At 54.4% G+C, this 24,944-nt stretch overlaps 2 protein-coding genes across 2 annotated transcripts in view; one reads left to right on the top strand and one right to left on the bottom strand.

Moving 5' to 3' along the window:
* TMCO1 (transmembrane and coiled-coil domains 1) overlaps positions 1-5,083 on the bottom strand; it is a 23,818-nt gene extending 18,735 nt beyond the window's left edge. The window contains exons 1-2 of the mRNA XM_029962222.1: positions 4,994-5,083; positions 4,569-4,671 (exon numbers count right to left, since the gene is read on the bottom strand). Coding sequence (XP_029818082.1) covers positions 4,569-4,671; positions 4,994-5,083 — 193 coding nt within the window. The remainder of the gene's footprint in view (positions 1-4,568; positions 4,672-4,993) is intronic.
* On the top strand, positions 5,082-24,944 carry UCK2 (uridine-cytidine kinase 2). The gene is made up of 7 exons (XM_029962221.1): positions 5,082-5,672; positions 15,464-15,623; positions 16,642-16,738; positions 17,598-17,740; positions 22,001-22,098; positions 23,979-24,027; positions 24,539-24,944. The coding sequence occupies exons 1-7, from the start codon at positions 5,082-5,084 to the stop codon at positions 24,676-24,678; spliced, it is 1,278 nt and encodes a 425-aa protein (XP_029818081.1). The 3' UTR covers positions 24,679-24,944.

Here is a 24,944-nt window from a genome sequence, read left to right as displayed (position 1 = left end):
GTGGTGCCCGCGGTGGGGTGGGGGTCACAGAAACACAGAATCAGTTTGGTTGGAACAGACCTCCGAGATCATCGAGCCCAGCCTGTCACCATCCAACACCACCTTGTCAACTAGACCCGTGTCCAGTCTTTCCTTAAGCGCCTTCCGGGACGGTGATTCCGCCGCCTGCCTGGGCAGCCTGTCCTGACGTCTTATCGCCCTTTCTGTGAAGAAATCCCTCCTAATGTCCATCCTGAACCTCCCCTGGCGCAGTTTGAGAGTATAAAGTCCGGGTGTGTGCAGCCAGCGCCGCCCTCCCTGCGCCTTGGTGGGATGTGGTGCCTGGAGCCGCTCGGAGGGGGAAGATGCACAAGGCGTTTGCTTTTGTTCAGCGTACCCCTCGGAAAGAGTTTGGCTTGGAACAGCCTTCCTGGTTTCTAAAACCCTGCCCTGAGAGAATTTGCCAGTGGCATGAATGGAAGCGTTCACGGCCAGGTTGGATGGGGCTTGGAGCAACCTGGTCTAGTGGAATGTGGCCCTGGCCATGGAACGAGATGATCTTTAATGACTCTTCCAACCCAAACCATTCTGTGATTCTAGGAATATCCTGTTAAGGCAGCCCACCAGGAGGCATTTTTTGTGATCAAATATTTAGGACTATTCTAATCTGCCCTATACCAGGGGCTGTTGCTGTCCCCTTGTACAGCCAGCAGTGCAGTACAGCATTTCCTGATTCACAGGGCTGGAAGCAGGGAATTAAATCTCCCATTGCTCTGTGTGTGTAAAATATTCACAGATGGGATGAGGCTAAGAAGAACGTTAATGAGGACAGTGCAATAATGGCAAGGATTTGGCAGAGAGACTTAATTGACTTTTATTGAGGCTCCAGCGGTTACACCTGAAGCAGCAGAACTAGACCAAATCCACGGGTTCTAATGGGGTGAGGAGACCTAGAAAGCAGAAATACAGAAAAGGAAACAGGGCAGGCAGGGAAGGGCAGGTTTGTGCCTGTCCTTACATAACGGAGAAGTTTGCTATCAGTGACAGTGATGCGCTGTGGGATTACACGGGCAGAGCTGAGTGAAAAACAGGGAAGGTAAAAAGCCTATCACCCTCAAATTAAACACTCTGTTCAGAAGGAGAGTGAGAAACTGTAGTTCAGAGGAGACAGTGCAAGCAATGAGTGAGAGCATGAGGTTAGACAGCAAACAACCCCTGCAGAGCCTGGTAACATGCCCATGAGGAAATATGAAAGCCACACGTGTGCAGGTGCTTGCCAGTGAGTCAGTCACTGAAAGCTGCAGATAAGCACCCAAGGAAAGTCCCAGTGCTGTCTCTGGGCACGGGGAGCTTTCTGCAACATCAGGGAGAATTGAACATCAGCAACGTGAGTCCAATGGGATTCAGAGCCATCAGGGAGACAGGGATGAAATTAAGGACGGATATTTCAGTTTAGGGTGAGCAGTGGGAAGATATTGACAGCTGATGATATAGCAGGACTTGTGATATATAGAAGAAATTCTTTACTGTGAGGATGGTGAGGCACTGGAACATGCTGCCCAAAGAAGCTATGGCTGCCCCATCCCTGGAAGTGTTCAAGGCCAGGATGGGGCTTGGAGCAACCTGTTCTAGTGGAAAGTCTCCCTGCCCATGTCAGGGGCTGGAACAAGATGAGTTTCAAGGTCCCTTCCAACACAGGCCATTTTGTGATTCTCTGTTATTTTGTGCCCTCCTGTGTGCCACCTCATGCACCTCCCTGTGCTGTGTGCCATCCTCCACCCTTTCTCTCTCTCTCTTCAGAGCTTCCTGGCTTTCCTGGCTGTGAGATGTATCAACATCAATCAAAGCAGCATTTTGAAATACTTTCTCTTATACTGCTGTGGGAAATGATTCACAGAATATCAGTTATTGATACTGAATGTGGTGTTTTGGCAGAGCCAGGCCAGGAGGAGACAGTCAGTGGCATGAACCTCTTTCCTCTCTAGTGTCACTGCTTTGAACTGGAGGTAGAGGTGACAAGGTCTCTTTGTAATTTCATCCTGTCATTTTGAATCACACCAGGATCCTTATCAGCAGGGTTTTTTCAGACAACAGATAGCATATTACTCTCAATGGTATTTCCTTTTTAAAACAGCACTATGTGCTTTGATCAACTTGTAAAGGACAGATGAGAGTTGGATGCAGTTAGATTCGATGTAACAGCCTGGGATATGAGAAAACTATTGGCATAATACACAGTTCTGGACACATGAGTTAAGGGCCAGTGCAGTCTATAAACATTCTAGAAACAGCAGAGGTAATATTTATGGAAGTAACCTTGAAACTAGATTAGAGAGGCACATGTCCCAGTAGATTTCATATACTGAAGTCTCCAGACTTAAACCGAACAAAAGATTCAATTGCTTTGCACGGTGTGTTAATGACCAGCAGCTAGGAAAAGTGTGTAAAATTCTCAGTTTTGAGGAAAGGTGCTGTCTAAAACTAACTGGGACTTGGACTAGATTCACTTCCAGCCCTTGCAAGTTCTTCTTGTGTTCTAAATAAGCCTTGGATATCTTTAGCTCGTACCCCTTCAAGGCCCATCAAGGGGTATTTACTTATTCTTCCCCCTGCAGGTGCGTCTGCTCCTGCCACATATCAAGCAATAAGGGGACCTGGAGGTGCAATGCCACAATGGGCATCCTACAGAGACTCTCAGGACAGACAGCACAGCTTGAAACAGCTGCAGCACAGCAGAGGGTTTGGTCTGTCCCCAAGCAGGGCAGCAGCGAGTGTAGGTACGAGGAGGACCAAAGAACCTGAAGGTTTCACTGTACTGATGGGATTTTGTTGCTCAGATACGGCTGTGTCAGTGCAGGGGTAAGAAGAAGAGCTGTGAATAGCTCCCAGGGCCCAGGGGTGTGCACAGGAGCTGTGCCCATGTTCAGGGCTTGGAAACTGGCAGGGGGCCATGGGAATCCACTGGAATTCATCCCCGCAGGAAGTTCTCATCCACATATAGCACTTCCTCCCCTGGCAGCAGCCACATGCAGTGCCATGCTCCCATGGCACAAGCCACAGTCTGCAGGGCACTGTTGCAGAGGAATTAGGAATGGTGGGCAGAGAGGGGCCACAACATCGTAGGAGCTCCTCTCTCACATCCTGTGTGATGAGGGCTGGGGTGTGGGACCTCTCTGGCAAACATTTCCACAACTGTTTCACTCTGTTGAAGTAGAAAGTTAAAAACATAAATGAAAGTTCAAATCCTATGTACAGCGCTGCCAGGAACCTTGGAGCATTGCTTGGGCCATCTCCTGCCTTGATGCAGGATCAGCTCCATTAAACATCTTCTACACAGGAGCTTGCCTAGTGCTTTTTTTAATAAATCCTCTGTGGATTAGAGTCCTTACTCTCCCTAAACAACATGTTCTAGGACTTAACCATTCTCACACCTAGAAAATGTCCCTGAATGACTATCCTGAATTGCCCTTCTTACAGTGTTGAGCTGGCAACATTTTGTTCTAATCCCCACGGGGAAGATAAAGGTATTCCCTTCCTGTTTGTGGAAGCCTTTTATGTATTTGGAAATGGTTATCGTGTCCCCGCAGCCTTACAGCCCTGCAGGGACCTTCCCCAAACTAAACACGGATGGTTCCTGCAGTCCTGCAAAACCAGGCCCCGGGCTTTTCCTGAGACCCTGCTGCAGTCTCTCCATCAGGCCTCACCTTTCTCAAAACACAGTACCTGCCAACGTTTATATGCCCCAGTGAGACAGTCTGCCTTTTTCACTGCAGCACCAAATCGGCTCTTTGATCCACTGTACTCGGGATCTTTATCTGCAAAAGGCCTGGCTAGCCAGCAGGGTTCCCATCTTGCATTTTCACAGATCATTATCCCTACCTAAGTACAGTACTTTGCACTTGTCTGCATGGAATTGCACCCCACATTTTGCAGAGTCTTTTTCCATTTTGTCGAGAGCATTTTGACTGAATTGTGGCCTCCAGAGCAGTCATGACTCTTCCCAGACGGGTCCATTTGCCAAAGACATAAGCATAATTTTTATTCCTGCTTTTGGGTTGTTATTAAGCACTTCTAAGTGCTCCCAGGACCAGGGCCCAGATGGGGTGGGAAAATCACAGAATCATTAAGTTTGGGAAAGACCTCTAAGATCAAGTCCAACCGTTTACCCAGCACTACTGTGTTTGCCACTAAATAGTGTCCCTAAGTGACATATCTGCACGGTTCTTGAAGGCTTCCAGGGATGGTGATTCCACCATTTCCCTGGGCAATCTGTTCCAATGCCCAGCTACACCTTTGGGTGAAGAAATTTTTCCAAATATCTGAAACCCCGCTGGAATAATTTGAGGCTATTTCCTCTTGTCCTATCACTTGTTACCTGGGGGAAAAGGCCACCTCCCACCTGTCCACAACCTCCTTTCAGGGAGTTGTCAAGAGCAATAAGGTCCCTCTGAGCCTCCTTTTCTCCAGGCTGAGCCCCCCCAGCTGCTCACCAGACTTGTGCTCCAGACCCTTCTCCAGCTCCGCTGCCCTTCTCTGGACTCATTCCAGCACCTCAATGTCTTTCTTGTCGTGAGGGGCCCCAAACTGACCCCAGGATTTGAGGTGCCTCAGCAGCGCCCAGAACAGGGAGATGGTCAGTGCCCTGGTCCCGCTGGCCACACCGTTGCTGATATAAACCAGGATGCCCTTGGCCTTTTCGGCCAGCGTGGGGGACACACGATGGAGGTTCGTGGGGGACACACGATGGAGGTTCGTGGGGGACACACAATGGAGGTTCGTGGGGGACACACAATGGAAGTTCGTGGGGGACACACAATGGAAGTTCGTGGGGGACACACAATGGAGGTTCGTGGGGGACACACAGTGGAGGTTCGTGGGGGACACACAATGGAAGTTCGTGGGGGACACACAGTGGGGGTTCCCAGCACTCGCTGGGATGATGGCGAGCGGTCAGACAGGCAAAGGGAGCCGGTGGGGAGGCCGAGCGGGGTCCGGGGCACGGCGCGGTCCGCACCGCCTTTGTCCCGCGGGCGGGGAGGGCGCGGGCGCGGTGCGGGCCCGTGCGGCCGCATGGCCGCCCGCCGGCGGGCTGGGCCCGAGCCATGTCAGCCTGCGGCAGGCAACCTGGCAAGGGAGCCGCAGCGCCGGGGATTGAACCAGGCGGGGAGGAAGGCCTTGACTCATCAGATAAATCGACAGCCCCGCAGCGGCGAGCGAAGGCGGAGGAGGCGCGGCGGCGGCGGCTGCGACAGGGGAGAGGATGGCGGAGGGACAGCGACAGCGGCCTGGAAGGAGCCAGGGGCAGCCCAGCGGCGGCGAGCCCTTCCTCATCGGGGTCAGCCGAGGCCGGCACTGGCCAGCGCAAGGTGCGGGGGCTCGGCGGGGCAGCCCTGGGGGCCCGGGGGAGGCCCCGCGGTGCGTGCAGCCTCCCCGCGCCGGCGCGGCGGCGCAACATGGCAGCGCGGCGGGTCCGAGCGACCGCCCCGCAACCGTGCGCCGCCGCGCCGGGCCGGGCATGGCGGGCCGGGGCCCCCCGGGCGGGATGGGATGCGGGTGTGATATGGAGCGCCGCGTGGGCTCGCTGGCTGCCCGGGGAACGGGCGAGCCTGCGGAGGGAGCACGGCCGCCGAGGCCTCTCTGCCCGGCGTGGCGGCTCGGGAGCCCCCGCGGAACACGTGGATGGAGGGTGCGGGGTGGGTACGGGATTTACCCCTTCTTACCTGGCCGGGTATTCCTAGCGCCCCTCCGCCTCGCCGGAAGAAAGGGGGGCGCCAGGCCGGGAGGGCGCTGGGGCCATGCGGGGCGAGGGTGGCCCCGGCTCAGCCGGGGGGGGAGATGGCATCCCCCTGCAGAATCCTCCCGTCTGTGGCTGTGGTCGGCGTTTGCCCCCGTTCCCCTTCACCTGCACCGCCCCCGGGGGCTGCCCGCCCCACAGGGACGATGCAATTCTTTAATTTTTTTATTTATTTTTTTTTTTTTACGTAACGGTAATCGGTCATTGCGTGGGGGGCCCTTCCTCTGCCAACTTGTGGGGGTAGCAGGAGCGGGGATTCTGCAGGCAAATGCTGACTCCACAGCAGGCAGAAACGACTCCCTGGCTGCTGTCCGGAGGGGCTGGCCTTGGGCAGCGGCAGGTGGGAGCCGAGCGGGGCGAGGGCTGCGGGGCCGGGGCAGCCGCCCCGCCGGGGCAATGCGGGTCTTCCCGGGAGGCTGCTACACCCAAACTGCAGCGCAGGGCAGCCTTACGGCTCTTTAGCATTTTTATTTGAGTTATTTCACGCTGTGGGGTTTACTTTATTTGTTTAACCCGAGCTAGGTCGCTTTCTCTCCTAATATGAAAAGAAAATTACTTTTTTCCCCCCCTTATTTAAGAGCAGTAAAACCAGCTCCACGGCTCATCAGCCTTTCTGTGCAGGGCAGCACGTCCCACCTGCGTTTTTAAGAGGCATTTTGGAGAGCGTGAATAGATTTGGAAGTAGCTATACCTTTGAAATATTGCTTGCTAAGGAAACTGAATGTGGGCCAGCATGGGAGGAGGATGAGCCTTACATCTCTGGTTTGTTTTGTGTTTAGAGGTGGGGACCCCTTTTTTTTCCCTTGAGGGGTGGCATAATCCAACTGCTGTGTTTCAGCCCAGTGTTTTAAGCATGTGCCTCTGAGTACCCTATTGATTCTTGGACTGCTGTTGCTGCTGCAAGGGGGAAAAATCCAGCTGTAACAGGGGAGGGATGGTGAGAGAGGATGCAATCTCCTCCAGTGGGAACCAAAGCTGGATTGTTCCTGCAGCACCGCTCCTGGTGACTCAAACACGCTGGGTTTGTCTGTTCTCTGATGCGTGGGTCTGCCTCTCTGTAGTTGTCCCAATAACATCGTGTCTGGCGCTGCTGAACTGTTATGTCTCTGAACACGGTGTCTCAGGCCCACAAGGTAAAAGCAGTGATTACAGTACAATACGCTACAGTGGTTCTCAACTTCAAAGGGAAAATGCTTAATAGCAGCAGGCTGCCTTAGTAAAAAATAATAGGGAAATGGCTCTTCCTAGCAAGGGAGATGTTACTAACTGGCTTTTCCTGTCTCTCAGCTTTGATTTTCCCCCCTCTCCGGTGATTGCTGCCTGCTAAAAACCTCTGTGCAGTGCTGCCCATTGAAGGGAATCCAGCAGATCATACAAAGTTGGTGGGGAAAGACTGCAAGAAATATGCTGGTGGGGGGAAAAAAAAAGCTTGCACGTGGAGAAGCAACAGGAGAAAAAGGACCTGGGGCTTGTGTCCATAGGCCCTCAAGTTCACATGTGGTGCAGATGCAAGGCAGGGCTGCAGAGGGGCTGTCCCCCACCTGCCTGGTGACAGTGCCCTGTGCCAGGTGATGCCAGGTGCCGCAGCACGCTCCTAGAGAGCAGTGGTGGGGCTGATGTGCTTAGCTAAGGGCTTGCCTGCAGCTAAAATCCAGCCCAGGGGCCTACTGTGCCGGTGTGCCGGCTCTGGGTGAAAACAAAGTGCTAGCGGGAAGGTGAAGCAGGCACCTTTCCCTCTGGGAAAGTGACAAATCCATCTGACTCGCCTTGACACCCACTGAGGGTTGTTGTCACAACACACCCCTTTGGCAGCACACCAGCCCAAAGATAACGGAGGGAATTTGCCTTCCAAGGGCTTCCCGCTGCTGCTTTTGAGCCTGAGATGGGCGAAAAAGGCTCCACAGTCCCCCCTACCACTTTCAGTGAACCAGCGTGGTCAGGCTCTGGAAGGAAGAGATCCAGTTTGTAGCTTGCCACTACTTGTGTCCTGTGGTGCCCTGGGGAAGCTGGTGTTGGAAGCAGCTGGCCTTTCCAGAGAGCTGGGGGGTGTTTGGCTGGTATTCCTTAAAGGCAAATCTGTGAGATCTCAAGCTCAAAGGCTGAGTGCTGTTCCCTAGCGAGCAAAAGAGGCTTGAGCAACTTTGACCACTCAAATAGGATAGGTAGAACCCTGAGTGCTCTCCTGGTTTTGGCTCTGAAAAGAAATCTGGACTGTGTTAGGAGCAAAACTGGGGAGCCACAGAGCACCCTGGGCAGGCTGGGATGCTGCAGCTTCTGCGAGGGCAGTGCCAGCTGCATGGTGGCTGTTTTGAGTCAGCTCAGCTGGGACAGGCTCTTCACAAAAGCTTGCTGGGAGGAAGCATTTCTTCCACTGTCCCCCAAAATCCAAGCACTGTGCAGCCCGGGCAGAGCTTGCTGCAGTTTCCTGGGGTAAAGGAGAGGACATGGCATTAAGACTGTCCCCTCCTGTGTCGAAGTTGGAGATGACTGCAACCGCCTCATTTTCTCAGAGGGATTCCTAAGGCTGTTTTAAGAATTTTCTTTAATCCTATGCATTTTCAAGTGCCCTGCTAAAGTTCTACTTTCCCTCTTATACCCGTGGTCTTTGTGCTGAGCTTCTTCCCTCCCTCCTGCAAGAGATTCCTGACTACCAAGGACTGCAGCATGCAAGGCAGGCAGCCAGGCTGCGGGCTGGAGGAAAGTTCAGGGAACTGACTACTGAGATGAGCTGGGAAGTGTTGGGATACCCCCTAAAGCCCTTCCTATATCCTCACTTCAGTTTAGCTGCTGGGACCTTCCAGCTCTGCCAGCTGTGCTGGATCAGCTCGCTCCCAGCAGCAGTGGGAGCATCTGGTACTGAGGTGGCTGCAGGGGTGGGAAGAGCTCTTTCAGCTCAGGCTGAAGCATTAATTGTTGTCCCCACATGAAGTGAGGTGCTGATTGCTGCCTTCCAACAGGAGCTTGTAAGAAAAGACAGATTTGTGAAGGGCTGAACGCTTTTGTTGGCTGTTCATTACTCAGACTAGTGAGGGCTGAATGTAGGTGCCACTGTAGCCCCGTGGTTGCATCATTTGGGTCTTGAGTTAGTACATGAAGTTAACAGTCTGTTTGAACATGCAGCCTCAGAGTTTCCAGGCTGCAGAGCACCAAGATTGCAGCCAGGTGTGTTCTTCACTGTTACTCCACCAGGCACTTTGCTTTAAACACCAGAAAGGCTGGCTGAGTCTGAGCTGCCTGCCTAGAAAAGTGAGCCAGCTGAAGGAGGCTGGTGTTGCCCAGCCAGGGTGGGACAGCCAGCGTGTTGTTCCCCAGGGAAGCAGTGGTCTGAGTTGCATGAGGCAGTTCCATCTCTGCACGGAGCTTCTTTGGTGACAGAGCTCAGTCCCCTTCCCCAGCAAGGGCTGAGGTCCCCCACAGCAGCCCGGGGATCACTGCCATCATGTCACCACCTGGATGGCTGACAGAGAAGCCTGGGGGAGACCTGGGAGTGACCCAGGGCCACTAGCAGGAATTTCAGCAGCCCTGTGCCGGTTCAGCACCATTTCCTGGTGACGTTTGTTCTGTGGCTGGCAGGAACCCTGTATCACAAGGTCTGACTTGTTAAACACTGGTGTCAACGTGTGCTAGAGACTCATCAAACTTTCTAGTAGAAGGTTGTTCTGTGCCAGCCCCGATCAGACTGATACACAGGACGTTTTGATGGGTCAGCCCTTTCCTGTTACTGATGGAATATGTGTGAGTTCGTTATGGAGCCTGGTTACCATAGTCCCGTGGGCTCAGCCAGCTCCAGGCTATGGAGTTTGCAGCAGGGGCTCAGGAAAAATATCCTGTGCCTAAAACCGGAGGATTGGGAGGGATTGTGCTAGAGGGCTTGTTTTCCTCCCTGTGTGTAATCTGTGTTTAGAGCCTCTGTGTTTGTGCCCGTTTGTGCTCCAGCCTGGGATTGCTGATCACATGCACAGTGTCCCAGGGTGAGCGAACAGAAACCTGGCTATCCCACTCCTGGACTGGTTGGCCTGTGGCTCACAAAGGGAAAGGCAGGAATGGTGAACCTGCCTGGGAAAGCTCTGGGTGGAGGCCCAGGCTTTTGGTACGAGAATAGCAAGTTTCCAGTCCCAGTGTTGCCGTACGGATGTGCTCCTTTACGACTGGAAAGGATTGCGTGGGTCATGAACTAGGGCAGACATTTGATAGATGCTCTGGGACCCTTCCCAATTTGGTATCTGTTCTGTGTGTCACCCCAGTCCACCAGGCACTTCCTAGTACTCTATAATTACCGTAACCTTCAAGAAGAGACCAAAATCTGTAACTCATGTGCTGCTGGAGGGAAGGGAAGCGCTGCCACGGCTCCTGACTTCAGGGACATGACTGAGTAATAGCCCCCTGTGATGCCTGGAAAGAGAACTGTGCTACAGGGGAGACTGGAGAAATGAAACAAGTAATGACAGTGGTCCCTGATGTTTGATCTTAGGGAAAATCCTGTTAGATCCCAAAACTGGTGGCTGTTTTATCCACAGGCATGTGATGAGGGCACCCCAACCAGGCTGCTGTGGATGCAGAGCCATCAACAGCCCCTGCCAAGCCTGCTCACATCCCGATCCTGAAGGAAGGGCATTATGGCAGTGGTGTCCCTGGAGATAACCTCTGGGCTCCTCTCCCTGGTGAGATGTGACTGCTGCAGTCTGTCCTTGCTCCTGGCTGTAGCATTTGTCTTGGGCCAAGGGCATTGCTCCACTGAGGAGGACTGTCCTCGTGAGCAGCAGCTTGGCTCAGGGCAAGCAGCCTGCAGTGGTGGCAGGAGGCTGGGCCTCTCCTCCTTGCACACTGGAGCCCAGCACACACCTCTTCTGGTAGGTCTTGCTTCTGGCACAGCCCTTCTTCACCTGCTCCTGAGAGGTCTGGCAGCTTCAGCATTCTTTAGGGCTGAAATGACTTGATCTGGGTAAGTCACTTTTGCTGGGTATCTTATCTAGAATCTCTGGGAGGATGGGAGGTCCTTCCTGCAGCTGTAGAGGGAGCTTGGACACCCCTCTGTAGTGCCAGGCTCTCTGGGAGCGGACGGTCTGCTGTTAGTGAGTAGGTTTTAGCATGTCCACCTGCACAAAGGTTAGGAGTTCCTGCTAGCCCAGGACAGGCCTTACCCCCCAGAAGCAGAAGTACCTGTATTACTGTGGCTGCTGCACCAAACCTGGAGCAGAAGGCATCAGCTGTGTCCTGCCTGGCACCTTCACATGATGGTTCATGGTGATTGACTGTGGCACTGTCCATCAGCTTTCTCCCTAATACCCATCTGAAGTCATAATTCACTGCCTGATCAGAGCTACCCAAGAGGGATTGTGGGATAATCTGCATAATAATGTTGGGGAATTAGTCAACTCCTGAAGAATATTTGAGCAGCTGGCTGTAGGCCATGAATTAAATAGGTAATTAATATATTCCAAATAAATGTCAGGGGTAGGCCTCTGAACACCAGTCTTGATTTCTTCCCCTGTGCACCACCTCTCTCCTTTTGGGAAAATATGCTGGATTTCTCCCCCAGGTGCCCTCTGCCTCTTCCTTTCCAGCAGAATAAAGCTGTGCTTCTTCTTTGAACACTGGCTATTTGTGTGCTTGGTTCAGACAGAGGAGGAGTCCTGCAAGGGGAGCTGCAGCTGCCTCTGTTCAGGAATAACCTCTCCGAGCTTGCCACTTGTGCTGTGTGGATACCTCCCTCCCCACCGTCTGTGTGTGGTGTGGGTTGGTTGGCACAGCTTTCCCAGGGAGAAACTCAAGCACAAAGCCTGGGGGAGTGCAGCTCTGGGGGTTGCAGCCAGTTTACTTAAAGCAGGAGCCGAGTTCCCCTCGGTGCAGCGCGTGGGAAGTCGTGACCGATGGCAGCGGCTGGGGCTCGCTCCTTGCCTGTGTGCTTGGAAAGTCCTGCATTGGTTTCATGTGGCTAACATGGGAAAGGTCTGCTTGGCAACCATGGAGGCTGCTGGGTCCTGGCTATATTTAGTTTTAACCAAGTTCTGGAGGAGGGGAAGGCTTTTGCTTGAGAAAGCATCCTGTTGCCGGGAATGCACTGCGGCTGAATCACTGTCAGTGTTCGCCTTGGGTCGTGCTGAGGTGTGCATGGATGGTGTGGACATGGAGAAGGGGCTGTGTGGAAGCCTTGGCATGGCTCTCATCTACTGCAGATGAGATGTGTCATGTAAGGCAGAGCTAGGGGTGGGGCTCAAATCTTAGAGTTTTTCTCTGTTGGGATTCATTTGTAGCATCATGTCATCTTCCTCAAGTCATCTCCTGCAGTCCTGGGCTTCTCAGAGAAGAAACAATAGTTGTCTTCTCCCCTGGGAGAAACCACAAGGAATCTGCAAAGGAAGGAATCTAAGCCCAGGCCGTCCGTTCAAGTGGGTGCTGAGTGCATGTGTCAGCACCACGTGTCCCCTGGGTTACCCTGCATCCTGGCTGGTTGCATCCTGCCACTGTACTTTGGAGTCATGCTCCAGTCTTGGTCTTTCTGGTCATCTGCCAGCCTCCCCAGAGCCTGGCTGTGGCCATTTCTAATTATTAGTGAATATTTCACAGTCATGTATGTATGCTGTGCTGGTTTGGGAGAAGAGGGTTTAAGCAGGGGACGTGCCAGTCATTTGGGGGGACACTTCCCAAGGCCAGGAGTTTCTGTTCCTGTTGTGTAGGGGAATTTCCAAGCTCCGTGTTTCTGGTGTTTCTTCCTCCTTCACAGAGGGTGTTTATCAACCAAGGGGAAAAACTGCCTGTCCAGCTGTAGGAGATATTCAACTGGCATCAGGGAATGCCCCTCATGAACCATTGTTTCCATCACAAATGATAGTGAGAAAAGGAAAAACCTTCACTTGGACCTTGCTGAGGTTTGCTGCCCCACTGAGGCAAGATGAACGCAGCCCTGGGGTTGGAGGAACATGCCCTGTCCCCTCATGTCCCTCTGTCTTGCTGAACTTAATGCAGGTTTAATGTGTGAGCAGTGCCGTGGCCCACACCTGCAGGACCAAGGTGACATGTGTGCCTCTTCCCAGACCCCAGAGGTGACATCCTTGCTCACCCAGGCAGTGTGGTATGCTGAACCTGAGCTTGGTCCTAAGAACAGGGTGTCCTCATGGTCATCTTTCTCTACCACTTCTGCCAGCTCTCCAAAGCCCACCATGGAAAAGGGAAGAGTCTGGAGCATCTGCCTGGATGCTTTTGCAAGAGGCACCGTCCACCCCAGAGCCCTGATGGCAAACGCAGCTGGCATATGCTCTGATCCTCATCCTGGAACCCCAAGGGAGGACATGTTCCAGTCTCCAGCTGCCAGGGGATGTTTTCTCCTTGGATTTTTCTCACCATTGGGTGTCTTGAGTTGTGGGGCGTGGAAGAGAAGGGTGATTTTCAGAGCTGGTGGAGATTCTTCTCCCCCTTCCAGGATCAGTAGACCAGAGATTTTTGTGTTCATAAGGCAGAAAAAAGACTGACAGGAACTGTCTGGTGCTCTCAAATGATTTTATTGCCCATCCATGTGCTGAGGTCCAGGGGGGGAGAGTGAGCGCATTTGGTGTGTTACTTTGACTGATCCAAAGTAAAGGAGCCCTGTTCCCTCCACTGGGCTGGGGAAAGCAATTCCTGGTGCAGATCCATGTGGAGCCTGCGGATCTGTAGGCTGGGAAAACCTGTATGGCTGTGCTGAAAGGTGGTTTACTCCTAATGGCAAAGGGCCTGGGAAGTTTGGTGTCCTCGGCAGCTGTGGCCAAGGCTGAACCCTGCTGTGCTATGTCTCCTCGCTGCATGGGAAGGCAGCGGTGTCCAGGGGAGAGAGTGGGCAGGGAAAGTGGAGGAGAGGCACCGTGCACGCCCTGGTTTTGTGAAACCTACGGGATACAGCTGGATAAGCACTAGGGCTGACCCCAGCTGCAGAAGGATGTGGGGAGCGAGCAAACAGAGGAAACAGAGATTGGGCTCCGGCTTTGTGCCTGCGTGTGCCAAAGGGCAAGTGACTGGCACTGGCATGCAGGGCTTTGTTCTGGGTGGTAGCCGCCTGCTGCAGGGCAGGGCTGCCAACGTGGCTCAGGAAGCACAGCTAGCCAGCTGTGAGAAGCAGGAGGAGAAGGTGGGATGCTCAGGGAGACCCCATCCCTGACCTGAAACACGGAGTTGTGCCCCAGGCTGCCCGGGCTGTTGTCGGGCAGCCTGAGCCAGTTCACTCAGCAGCAGAGCTGTGTGGAGGCTCTCCAGCCAGGCTGGGGCTGACTCACAGCCCAGCGGTCACAGCCAAGTCAGGTCAGCCTGGCCTGGAGGGGAAGAGATGGTCTCTGGAGGCGGGAATGCCGTCAAATCTTCCAACTTCTCAGGCAAACAGCCTTGCCCTCTGCCTGCTGGGGTGACCTCCTCTGCCAGGCATGCATTCCCCTCCCTGTTCCTTCTCACCAACACCGTCTTCAGCTCTGCAGCCAGGTACGGAGCAGATGGTTGAACCAGCCAGGAGGTGGGAGCATGGAAAAAGCCACTGGCAGGCTGGGCTAGGCAGGTTGGGGCAAGCAAACTGCTCTTTGTAAGGCAGAGAGCTCTGCAGAGTGTTTGTGGTGACTAGGGCCAGGAGTGGCTCAGCAGGGCATCTGTAGCCAACGTGATTCCCATGAGGTGAAGGAGCTCAGTTTGGCACCAGGAGCACCTACTTTGCCCTGAACAGTGGATGCCGTGGGGCAGGAGCAGGCGGGACATGCAGGGCTCCTGCAGGCAGCAGAGCATTTCCCAGCCAGCCTGACCTTGGCTCCTGCTGGCCAGGGCAGTGCTGGCTGCCAGGTGGTGATGCAGTTAACACCACAGCAGCCAAGGACTCCTGTGACTAAGGAGAAGGGACTGAAGCAGGCTGTGGGATTTGTCCCCCAAGCTCTGAGGCCCAGTGTGACCCTGCCTCCTGCAGTGCCAGCAGTCCATGCTGGCCACCCGCACCCAGCCCACTCCGTGTGGTGTGAGAGGTGCCAGTCCCTGTGCCAGCAGCGCTCTGGGGATCTTGCACCGGCAGCCAGAGCCACGTGGCTCTCCAGCCGCTGACTCCGCAGTGCCCTTAGGCTTGCTGTGCCAAGAGGCACCAGGATATGCTCGGGCTGCTCCTCCCAGCCCTGGCAGCAGAGCTCCCTGATAAAGTCCCAGGGCTCTCTTCCTGGTGCCTTTTCATCCTGGGTTTTGTTTGCTCTCCCTCTGAGGACTCTCTGTCTGTGCCCGTACTGTGGTGGGGTTTCTGGGCTGGATCAGGGCTGGGGGAGCCAAGGCACGGGGCTCCTCCCAGGGAGGAGGCTCAGCCCTGGTGTCCCACAGCTCTGTTCCCTGGGGAGCTGCCTGGCAGGCTGGAGCAGCTGGGGCCCCTGGGCATGTGGCTGAACCCAGGGAGGAGCCAACTGTTCTGTTGCCACTTATACCCAGAACAGGAGCTGTGGGCAGGCCATAGGGGCGGAGGAGAGGGAGGCAGGCAGCAAGCTCAGTGCTGCTGTCACACTAAGGGGCACCACAGTGATGCCTCTGGAGGACTTTTCCCTCAGTGGCTTTGGGCTGGGCGTTCAAGATGACCACAAACTCTCGGATGGAGGTCCAGCAAGCAGTGCCCTGTGCATCCAGGAGTGAATGTTACCTAGGTGTTAGCCCTGTGCCACTTAGATACCACCTGCCACTGACTTGCTTCCTTTGCCATTCCTTTCCCAGTCTTCAGTATGTTCCAAGATCGTCCAGCTGCTGGGCCAGAATGAGGTGGACTACCGCCAGAAGCAGGTGGTGATTGTGAGCCAGGACAGCTTCTACCGGGTCCTCACCTCAGAGCAGAAATCCAAAGCACTCAAAGGCCAGTTCAATTTTGACCACCCAGGTGAATGGAGAACAGCACTGGGGCTCTGCTGCGTGGTGTGGGGTGAGGGCTGGAGTGGGACCCCCAGTTCACCAGCAAAGAGCCTGCATGGACACTGGGGCTCTGTCTCTACATGGGGCAGGACTGGGTGGCCTAGTTGGCCACCTGTGTCCCCTGCAGTACAGCTTCTGCATCTTGGGAAAGAAACTGCCTCTGGGGTGGAGTGTCTGCGATGAGAAAGGGCAGGTTGTGAACCCTCAAACTCTTCTTAAGATGCTTCTCTTCCTGCAAAAACATCCCCCAGTTTGAACACCTTTTTCACAGAATCATCAAATAGTTTGGGTTGGAAGAGATATTAAAGGTCATCTTCCACCTCACCTGCCATGGGCAGGGACACCCTTCACTAGACCAGGTTGCAAAGGAACAAATTGGTTTTTGGTGCAGCTGGGTTGGACACAGGGAGATCAGGCCTGGCACAGCCCCCTGCAGCCAGCAGCTCCATGTCCCTCCTTCAAGGAGGGAACCATCTGTGCAGCTGCTCTGCAAACCCCTTCACTGAGGGGGTTGTGTCCTGTTACTACAACAGAGGCCCTTTGAACCATCTCCAGGCCTGGTGGGGAAATTCCAGAGCCACCGTCCCTTCGTCCCCACGAGCACAATGGCCAGAGGCAGCGAGCACTGAGCAAACAGAGCCCTGTCTGTCCAGTGGCTCCAGGCTGGAACACTGCTCCAGTCTCTCCAAGGGCTGGAGCCCTGGAGGAGATGCCTTCCTGCACCCGGGCTGTCAGTGCTGCTGTACAAGGGCGGTATTGATCCCTGTGGGCCACATCCCAGGCTGCTGCAGAGCCATGAAGGCCCATGGCTTCGGGAGAGTTGGGTCTTGCTACGCCCATGGGGAGGTACAGGGCTTTCCTCCCAAGTCTGTACATCTGTCTGTCTCCAGTGCAGGGTGCCAGTGACTCTGGCTGGGCTGAACTCAGCATCTGGTGGGTGGGAGAGGTTGCAAAGCTGCCTCGGGTAACGTTTCCTCTCTCCTCAGATGCCTTTGACAACGAGCTGATCGTGAAAACACTCAAAGAGATCACAGAAGGGAAGACGGTCCAGATTCCTGTCTATGACTTTGTCTCCCACTCCAGGTCTAACAGCTGCTCCTGCCTTGCCTTGCTGTGCCTCCGCTAACGCCCTGTGGTGCAGCACCCAGCCCAAACCACCTGCCCCTCTCATGCCTGCTCTTAGGCACCTAACCTGCCAGCCAAAAGTTTCTGTCCTAACTACTCCAGCCCCCTTGGCTAGCGGATCCAGGGCAGATACAGGAACAGTCTGAGGGTCTGGAATAGCCATGCAGTGACATCCAGCAACATACAGGCGTCAGTGGAGGGAGATTAAGACCCTCCCCCTTTTTTTCCCCCATCTACACTTCCTCTCCCCATAAACTGTTTGCAGCTTTAACAAGTATTCCAGGCTCAAACAGCTCAGCAGTGCCAGGAAAGGAGGAGGATGACAGTTCTTGCTCCTGCAACACTTCCCTTGCATGTGTTCAGCTTCTTTCTGCATGCCTTTGTTGGTCATGGATGGTGTGACCCTGCTCCATTTCCCACAAAAGCGCTGTGCTGTCAGGGGAGTGCTGCCTGGTTCCCGAGGGAAGCGGAGCTGGCCGTGCAGGTTCCTGTGGGTCAAGCCCCATGCATAGGCTTTCCCGGGCTTTTTTATGGCTTGGCACATAACACTTGCAAGCAGCAGCTGGCTGAGGTGGGGGGAGAAGGCCTAGCGTGCTTCCCGCTCTGCCATTTATCCTTCCAGGAAGCGTACGTATGCCTTGGATTCCCTTCACGGCGGTGGGGTAGGTCTGCCCTCTCCTTGGTCGACCCCCTGGTGCAGCAGTGATGTCCCAGGGTTGGAGCAGTGCCTAGGAGCACCGCTGTTTCCCCTCCCTCTCCCCCCTCTCTTTGGCTTCCCTCCCCACCAGCATATTTTGACTCTCCTTCCCCCTGCTAGGAAAGAGGAGACGGTGACCGTGTACCCTGCCGACGTGGTGCTCTTCGAAGGCATCCTGGCCTTCTACAGCCAGGAGGTGCGGGACCTCTTCCGCATGAAGCTCTTCGTGGACACGGATGCGGACACCCGGCTGTCCCGCAGAGGTGAGGCCCTAACATGCCTTGTGCACCGGGGACAGAAATATCCCTTAACTGATCCGGGCAGCTGGTCATGGAGGCAGGTGACAGTGGCCAGAGCTGGCACAAAGCTGTGCTGCTGCTGGTGGAGGGCACGGCGGAGTGTCACGGAGGGCAGCTCGTGGCAGTGGAGAGCACCTTGCTCCATGTCTCCTGGGACTTTTGCTGCCTTGCCTGGGATTCCTGCTCTGATGCATGCAGCATGTGACTGCTGAGCGTGCCGTGTCCTCATATGGCCCCACGGCACCAGCTCTGTGCCAGCAGCTGAGTGGCAGCTGCTGCCAGTCAGCAGTTACCAGCACGGAAGGGTGCAGCAGGCAAGGCAAAGCATCTGGACAGTTCAGTCAGAAGGCAGTGCCTGATAGATCCCCTCAGGACCCGAGGTATGAGTCTCCTGGGGGAAGAGAACTGGAAGGGTAAAAGTGAGAAAACTTGTGGATAAAGACAGTTTAACAGGTAAAGTGCTCTGAGGATGGTTTTGGGGTGTGAGAATGTCCGTTGTGGATGGTGCAAATGGAGTGTCTGGTTGTACATCTTGGTCTGTGCAATGCAGCGTGGAGCCTCTTTGGGGTTCTTGGCACTGGGGTTATGGTTTGGGGGCAAAGAGCCCTAGAAACCAGAACATCCCTCTCTAGGACTCCCCTTGTCCAGCTGGCTTGGCTGTGGATTGCCAGCTGACATGGGAGGAACTCCAGCTCTGCAGGGTCTGCATGACTTGAGATGCTGTTCATTTTGAAGCAGCCTTTAGGAGCGGTTCACTGATATAGCACCTCCTGGCTGACTGGAAAAGCATCTGAGGACTCCTGGGGTCAGAATTCACTTCTGTCTGAACTGTCCCTTCCCCTGCCTGGCTCCAAGAGACTCCACAGGGTGTCTGGGGATGCAGAAGGAGTGGTTTGTTCCAGAGCTCTGTGCTGTGACGAGAGGAGCGTGTCTCAGTGCGTCAGTCTGGGAGTGTTGAGTGCATGGGACTGTTCCACATTGCAATAGAGCTGGTCTTGCTTGCCCTCCTGCTGTCAGGCAGATACACAGCCTCCTCAGCTGCTGGGATGTCATCAGCACTGATTAAAATCTCCTTTTTACGCATCCCTCTTGACCCTGCCCACTGTTCCTACATGACTCATCCAGGGAGGTGACAGCACAGTCATCACAGGGAGATGTATTAGCAGGTCACAGATACGCACTTGCAAGATCCCGAAATGTGAGCCTTAATCCCTTTAAACAGAAGCCTGGATCCACACCCAGCTACAGGGCAGCACACTGTCCTGGTGTAACCCCAGCCAGCAGCTCAGCTCCACGCAGCTGCTCACCCAACCTCCCCTGGTGGGATGGGGGAGAGAGTCAGAAGGGTAAAAGTGAGAAAACTTGTGGGTTGGCATAAAGGCAGTTCAGGAGGCAAAGCAAAAGCCACAAGCAAAGCAAGATGAGGAATTTATCACCACTTTCCGTGGGCAGGCAGTTGTTCAGCCGTCCCAGGGAAAGCAGGGCTCCATCACGTGTAACCGTTATGTGGGAGGACAAACGCCAGCACTTTGAATGTCTCCCCTTCCTCCTTCTTCCTTCAGCTTTATGTCATCCTATATGGACGTATGGAACGTCCCTTGGGTCAGTTGTGGTCAGCTGTCCCAGCTGTGTCCCCTCCCCTTGCTGGTGGGGTGGGGTGAGGAGCAGAAAAGGCCTTGGATCTGTGTAAGCACTGCTCAGCAACAACGAAAACATCTCTGTGTTACTAACACTGTTTTTAGCACAAATATGAAACACAGCCCCATACCAGCCACCGTGAAGAGAATTAACTCTATCCCAGCCAAAACCAGCACATTCTTCCATCTCTTATTCCAAACCACTTCCATCATGCTGAGGTCCCACGCTATCCAATACATTCTCTTTACCCACCACCCTTCTTCCCATCTTTTGATGTAACATACAGATATCATTCCCTGTGTTATGGATCATCCCTGTTAATGTGCCCCAAGTGTCCACTGCATTTATTTAGTCCATGGCTTTGGGCTCCATCTGTTATGGTGGTCACTCAGGACAGGAGAGGCGTGTTGTGTGGAGTTAGTGGGCACCAAAGCCAGTTCAGGTCAGGTCACTGCTGTGCTCACACTGCTTCTGGTAAGGCTTGTACTTCTTCCATTCACCATCAGTTGCTTGCACAGGGGCAGCTCAGCTGATTGAGGTGCTGGTGTCTCCTAGTTAGGGCAACTTTGTGTTCCCCTGGTAGGAATCTGGCTGTTTGTCTGCTGTCAGCAGCTGGTAGGACCACTGCAGCATTAAATCTGTTTACTGTATGTCTCCCTGGCATTTCTGGGAAAGGATAGCCTGTGTGTGAGGTGCCAAAGGTGTAATCATGTCCCTGGAACGTAGCTGGAGGCAGCTTGTAGCAAAAGTTGGGATCTTGCATTGTGATGTGGCCCTGAGTCATCTTTCTGTCCCAGAAGTCCTAAAGGGTTGCATCAATGTGCTTTTCAGCTGGGCAGCAGCAGGAAGTGAGGTTCCTGGAAACCCTGCTGATGGCTCAGTTGATCAATAGTGCTGGGGTTCAGTATGTGCAACTCGCACTGTCCCCATCCCTGCCCCTCTCCCAAGAAAAATGCCACTAGCAGAGTGCAAGGGGCAAGGTCTGTGAGGTACCTCAAACAACCTGATCCACGGGGATCAGGGACCTGACTCTGACTGAGATCCCTCGCTGCCCTGTCCTTGGCCAGTTTCCGTAAAACAAAGGTCCGGTGTCACATGCCTGTTTTGGGCCTGATTTGAGTGATGCCTGCTGGCTTCAAATGGGTGCCGGTCTGTCCTTGGGATATTTGCCTGCCCTGTGAGTGATCCCTCCAGACTGGGTGCATGGTCTAGCCTGGGTTGTTGGGACCTGTTGTTTTGAGGCCAGGTACCAGACAGTGGGTGCTTGACTTCTGTTTGTGTGGGGGGCAATTCCTGCTGTGGTCTGCCCTGGGAACAGGCAGGGGAGCTTTGCCCTGTTAGGACCAGCCCCTGCACCCTGGGGCTGCTCTTGGGCCTCCTGCACGTGCTGTAAGTACACCCTTCCCTGCCCTGGCACAGACAACAAATAGGGTGTGGGACCTGGGAAACAAAAGCCTGTTTTATTTTCCATGCCTCTTTTTCTGTATTGTTTGAGCAGGGGCTTGCTCCTGCTCTTGGGAGCAGGCAGGGAGCTGGCACATATCCTTTTCCCCCCCATCACTTCCCCTGTGCAGGGCTGTGAAAGGGCATGCTGTGAAGCTGCTGGCCAAGGGCAAAGAGCCGTGGGGACAGTGCCAGACCAGCACTGTCCTGGCCCTGCGAGCACAGGGGCAGCGGCTGCCCAGCAGGTCACGCAGGCTGGCAGTGCCGTGCCTTGGCTCTGCTTGGGACATGAGGGAAGGCTCACTCCCAGCCCAGTGCCAGGCACTAGCATGCTGGGGAAAAGCCAGACAGCCCCTTGGGGAGAGCCAAGAGCTGTCTGCTCGGCCACAGGGCTGTTTTGGCTCTTCCCTGTGGATTGAATTCCTGCTGAACTGGGCCACTTGTCCACACTGAAGTGTCTTCAGAGCAGAGATGGCAGCGGCCCAAATAAATAGCTCATGCAAACAGGGTGTAAGGCCCCAGTGGCAGAACAAGCAGGAGGCCAGCTTGCTCTCCTGCCTTCTGGCTTCCTCCTGAGCTCACCTCCTCCAAGCACACCCTTAGACTGCTTTGCCTTCCTGTCCCACTCGGCCTAGGAGAGCATGAGGAGCCTGGCAGAGCTGGGCAGGGAGTTGAGTTTTGCTCTCCTCGCCTCTGTAGACCTGAGTTAAACTGGGCCTTAGTATGTATATGGGTAACCTCACTGCATTTCTATTCTTTGGACACATCTGCACGGGGATGACTGAGAGAATGCCCTGTCCAGCAAGGCAGAGCCACAGGAGGGAGGTGAGGGCTGAGGCTGGGAATTGTTAGGACCAGGGTGCCACTGGTTACAACTGGAATATGCTTGCAGAGCTGAGAAGGGCAGGAGGCCAAGAAAAGCCCTTGGTCAGGTCAGCCAGCCCCTGGCTCCCAGGAAAGCTTGGAAGCGGGTTAAAAGCATGTAGCTGGGCTGGGATGTGCTCAGACACATGGGCAACAGCTTCCAGGAACAGAGACCTTGGGCAAAATAGCTGAGTGGCTGGCCAAAGGCTGTACTGAAGGGAAAGAAGGTGGAGAGATTTGTGTCTGAGCTCCTGACTGTGCCTTATATCTTCCCCACAGTGCTACGAGACATCAGTGAGCGAGGCAGGGACCTCGAGCAGATCTTATCTCAGTACATCACCTTCGTCAAGCCTGCCTTCGAGGAGTTCTGTTTGCCGGTAAGTCAGGGGAGTGACACCCATGGGAGTCTGCCAAAAATACCTCATACCCTGCCCAGCTCCTCAGACAGGGGCATTTTGTGCCCAGAGCTCAGCTCAGCCTTCTGTGCATTGCTCCTTCCCTGCAAGCTCTGGCCAAAATGGGGCTGCCAGTGCTGGCCAGGGCAGGGCAAGATGGGGACTATTTATACAGCCACTGCCCTCCTGGTGAGATCACCCTTCCCTAGGGGAAGGTGACATGACAAGAGAAACCCCTCCCTGCACAGGGCCTGACAAACCACTGGGCATCTCAGCAGGTGCCAGCCTGGGAGGGAAGATCCTTGGCTACCTTTAGCCAGGGGAGATCACCACCCCCAGGCAGTGTCTGCTGTGGCTGCCTACTCTTTTGGGCTGTCCTGCCTGCCCTTTCCACTCTCCAGTGCTGCTGCTTCATACCTGGGAGAGTAGGGAAGCTGCTGCTTCTCTCCACACCATGGGATGTGGCCTTGCAGGTTGCATTTCCTGACTGGTGAGTGGCCAGGGTGGGCCAGGGTTGCAGGGTCTGCCTGGAGAAAGGAAGCTCTTTTGGGAGCTGTTACTGGAGGCAAGACTCTCTAGCAGACAGGCACTGTGCATGTGGGAGACCAGTCCTGCAGAACTCGCAGGGGAAATAGTATGTTTGCAGGATTAGCCATTGTACACCTTTCCTGGCTCTCATGGAGAGGACCCTGTGCCTTGGTTCTCAAGGCTTTTTAGGCAGATGTGGTAGTTATATGAGGAATTTTTGTCTTAGTCTGGAGGAACTGAGCCACTAGAGTCCTGTAACCTGGAAACTGCTGGCTAGCATCACAGGCAGGAATTAAACCTGTGCCTCCAGCCTCAGGAGCATCTCTGTGCCAGCCTAGCCAGCTCTACCCTTTCCCATAAGAGGGGCTGATTTTTTTCTGTGCTACAGGATCTTTTCCTGGCTCCTATGCAGCTCCCTTTTCTCCGTTGTGGCTCTGGGGACCATTTCCAGTGTAATCCCAGAAAGGCTTTTCCCAAAAGGCTCCTCTCCTTGCAATCCCCAGCAAGGTAAAGCAGCAGATGCTGCTTCATCAGTGTCTTCTGATGAAGAGTCTGTAGGAGGATGAAATGTGAAACAGGGAGGGCAGAAAACTGCTTTGTCCCTACCCACAGCTTTGCAGTGGTCTGCTCCCACTTCCAGCCCTGTGCTCAGTGGCAGAGCAATTGCATGCAGATATCAAGCACACTCAGCACCCACTGTTGCTGTTATTCGACTCCTAAACCAGCTCTGGGCCGAGCAGTCCAGCACTGAAATGGTCCAGCATATCCTGGTGATTTTTGATATGTCTGGAAGCACTCAGAGGTGTCAGGTGACACCCATCACCCAGCTGGCTTGGTGGAGTTTGGCTGTCAGCTGTAAAACTGACACAAATGGGGGAGGAAACTGAGACTGGCACCTGCAGGTGAAACTAGGTCAGAACTGGTGTCCTGAATCACACCTTCTTTGCAAGCAATGTGGTAGGGAATTCTCCCCCCATTCTGAACAGATCATGTGGCTGTGCTCAGGCAAGTCTGGATGGATTCAGTGAGAAGGATGTTCCCAAAAGCATCAGATGCTGGAGTCTTGTGATCATGAGGCTTCTTAATTCCAGGTTTTGTTAGGGTGCCTCTTACTGGCATCTCTATGAGCTCAGGAAAATGGAATCAGGGCACAAAGCATAACCCTCAAAACACAGAGCAGAACACCAAAGAGAGCGTCCAAAATGGATTATCAGCAATCGGTGGGTTTGGGTTTGGCAAGGGGAGGGCAAGGACCTGCCCCAGGAAGCAGGGATGATGCCCCAGCCTGGTGTCTCTCCAATTTCCCTGTAATGTAGTGCTCTCTCTCCTCCCAGACCAAGAAGTATGCTGACGTGATCATTCCCAGAGGAGCAGATAATGAAGGTAAGTGGGACCCAGACCCCTGGCAGGTGGCTTTGGGCTGTTGCTCTTGCAGTGGAATTAGGTAGGAGGTAGCAGGCCCTGCCACGGAGGTGACCCAGGCCGCTGCCACCCGAGAGAGTGCTGTTACCACACTGTGCTGAGATGAGCCTGTTCCCTTTGCTCCTGCCTGGAGCGTTAGTGACTGGGAGTTTGTGTTTCTCTGCTCAAGCCTAAGAGCCCATCTATATGCAGTACTTCCAAGCTTCCAAGCAAACTCCTGGTTCATCTCACATAAAGGGAAATGCACTTCTTCAAGGCCTGGGTCAGCCAGGCCTGGAATCAGCCTGACCATACTGGCTTGAGTGCCAGGCTTAGCTGGGGCAGAGGGATGAAATCCCAGTGGGGCAACGGGGCAGCTCCTCCCCGCAAGGTTGGGATGGGAGGGGACCAGGAGCAGGAGAGAGACAAGCAGGGGCACCTGCTGGTTGATTCGCAGCGATCCTAACGCAACCTCTCCCCCTTTTGCTCACAGTGGCCATAAACCTGATAGTGCAGCACATCCAGGACATTCTTAACGGAGGACTCAGCAAACGCCAGAGCAACGGCTACCTGAACGGCTACACTCCTCCGCGCCAGCGGCAGCCCTCAGAGTCCAGCAGCCGGCCTCACTGACCCCGGGCGGAGGCGTGAGGCTGCGGGCCGGGCACCAGGCCCTGCCACTGCCCCTCTGTACATACTGTCCGTTCGATCCCCCCTTATCTATTTAAGAAACCAGACGGAGACGAATGCCTTTAATTTTGTATGTTCGAAATGCCGAATGAGAAGCAGCCGGTTGCTCGGGAGCCCGGACCGCCCACAGCTCCTGGCCTTGCTCAATAACTCCTCCAGCACGGAGCCGGCTATAAATCTCTATAAATATAGAATTGCTCTATTTTTGT

This window comes from Manacus vitellinus, unplaced genomic scaffold, assembly GCF_001715985.3.
Source record: "Manacus vitellinus isolate BGI_N305 unplaced genomic scaffold, ASM171598v3 scaffold_44_pilon, whole genome shotgun sequence".
Classification (NCBI taxonomy): domain Eukaryota; kingdom Metazoa; phylum Chordata; class Aves; order Passeriformes; family Pipridae; genus Manacus; species Manacus vitellinus.
Note: the sequence above shows the minus strand (reverse complement) of the source record. Positions and strands in the feature narration are given on the sequence as shown.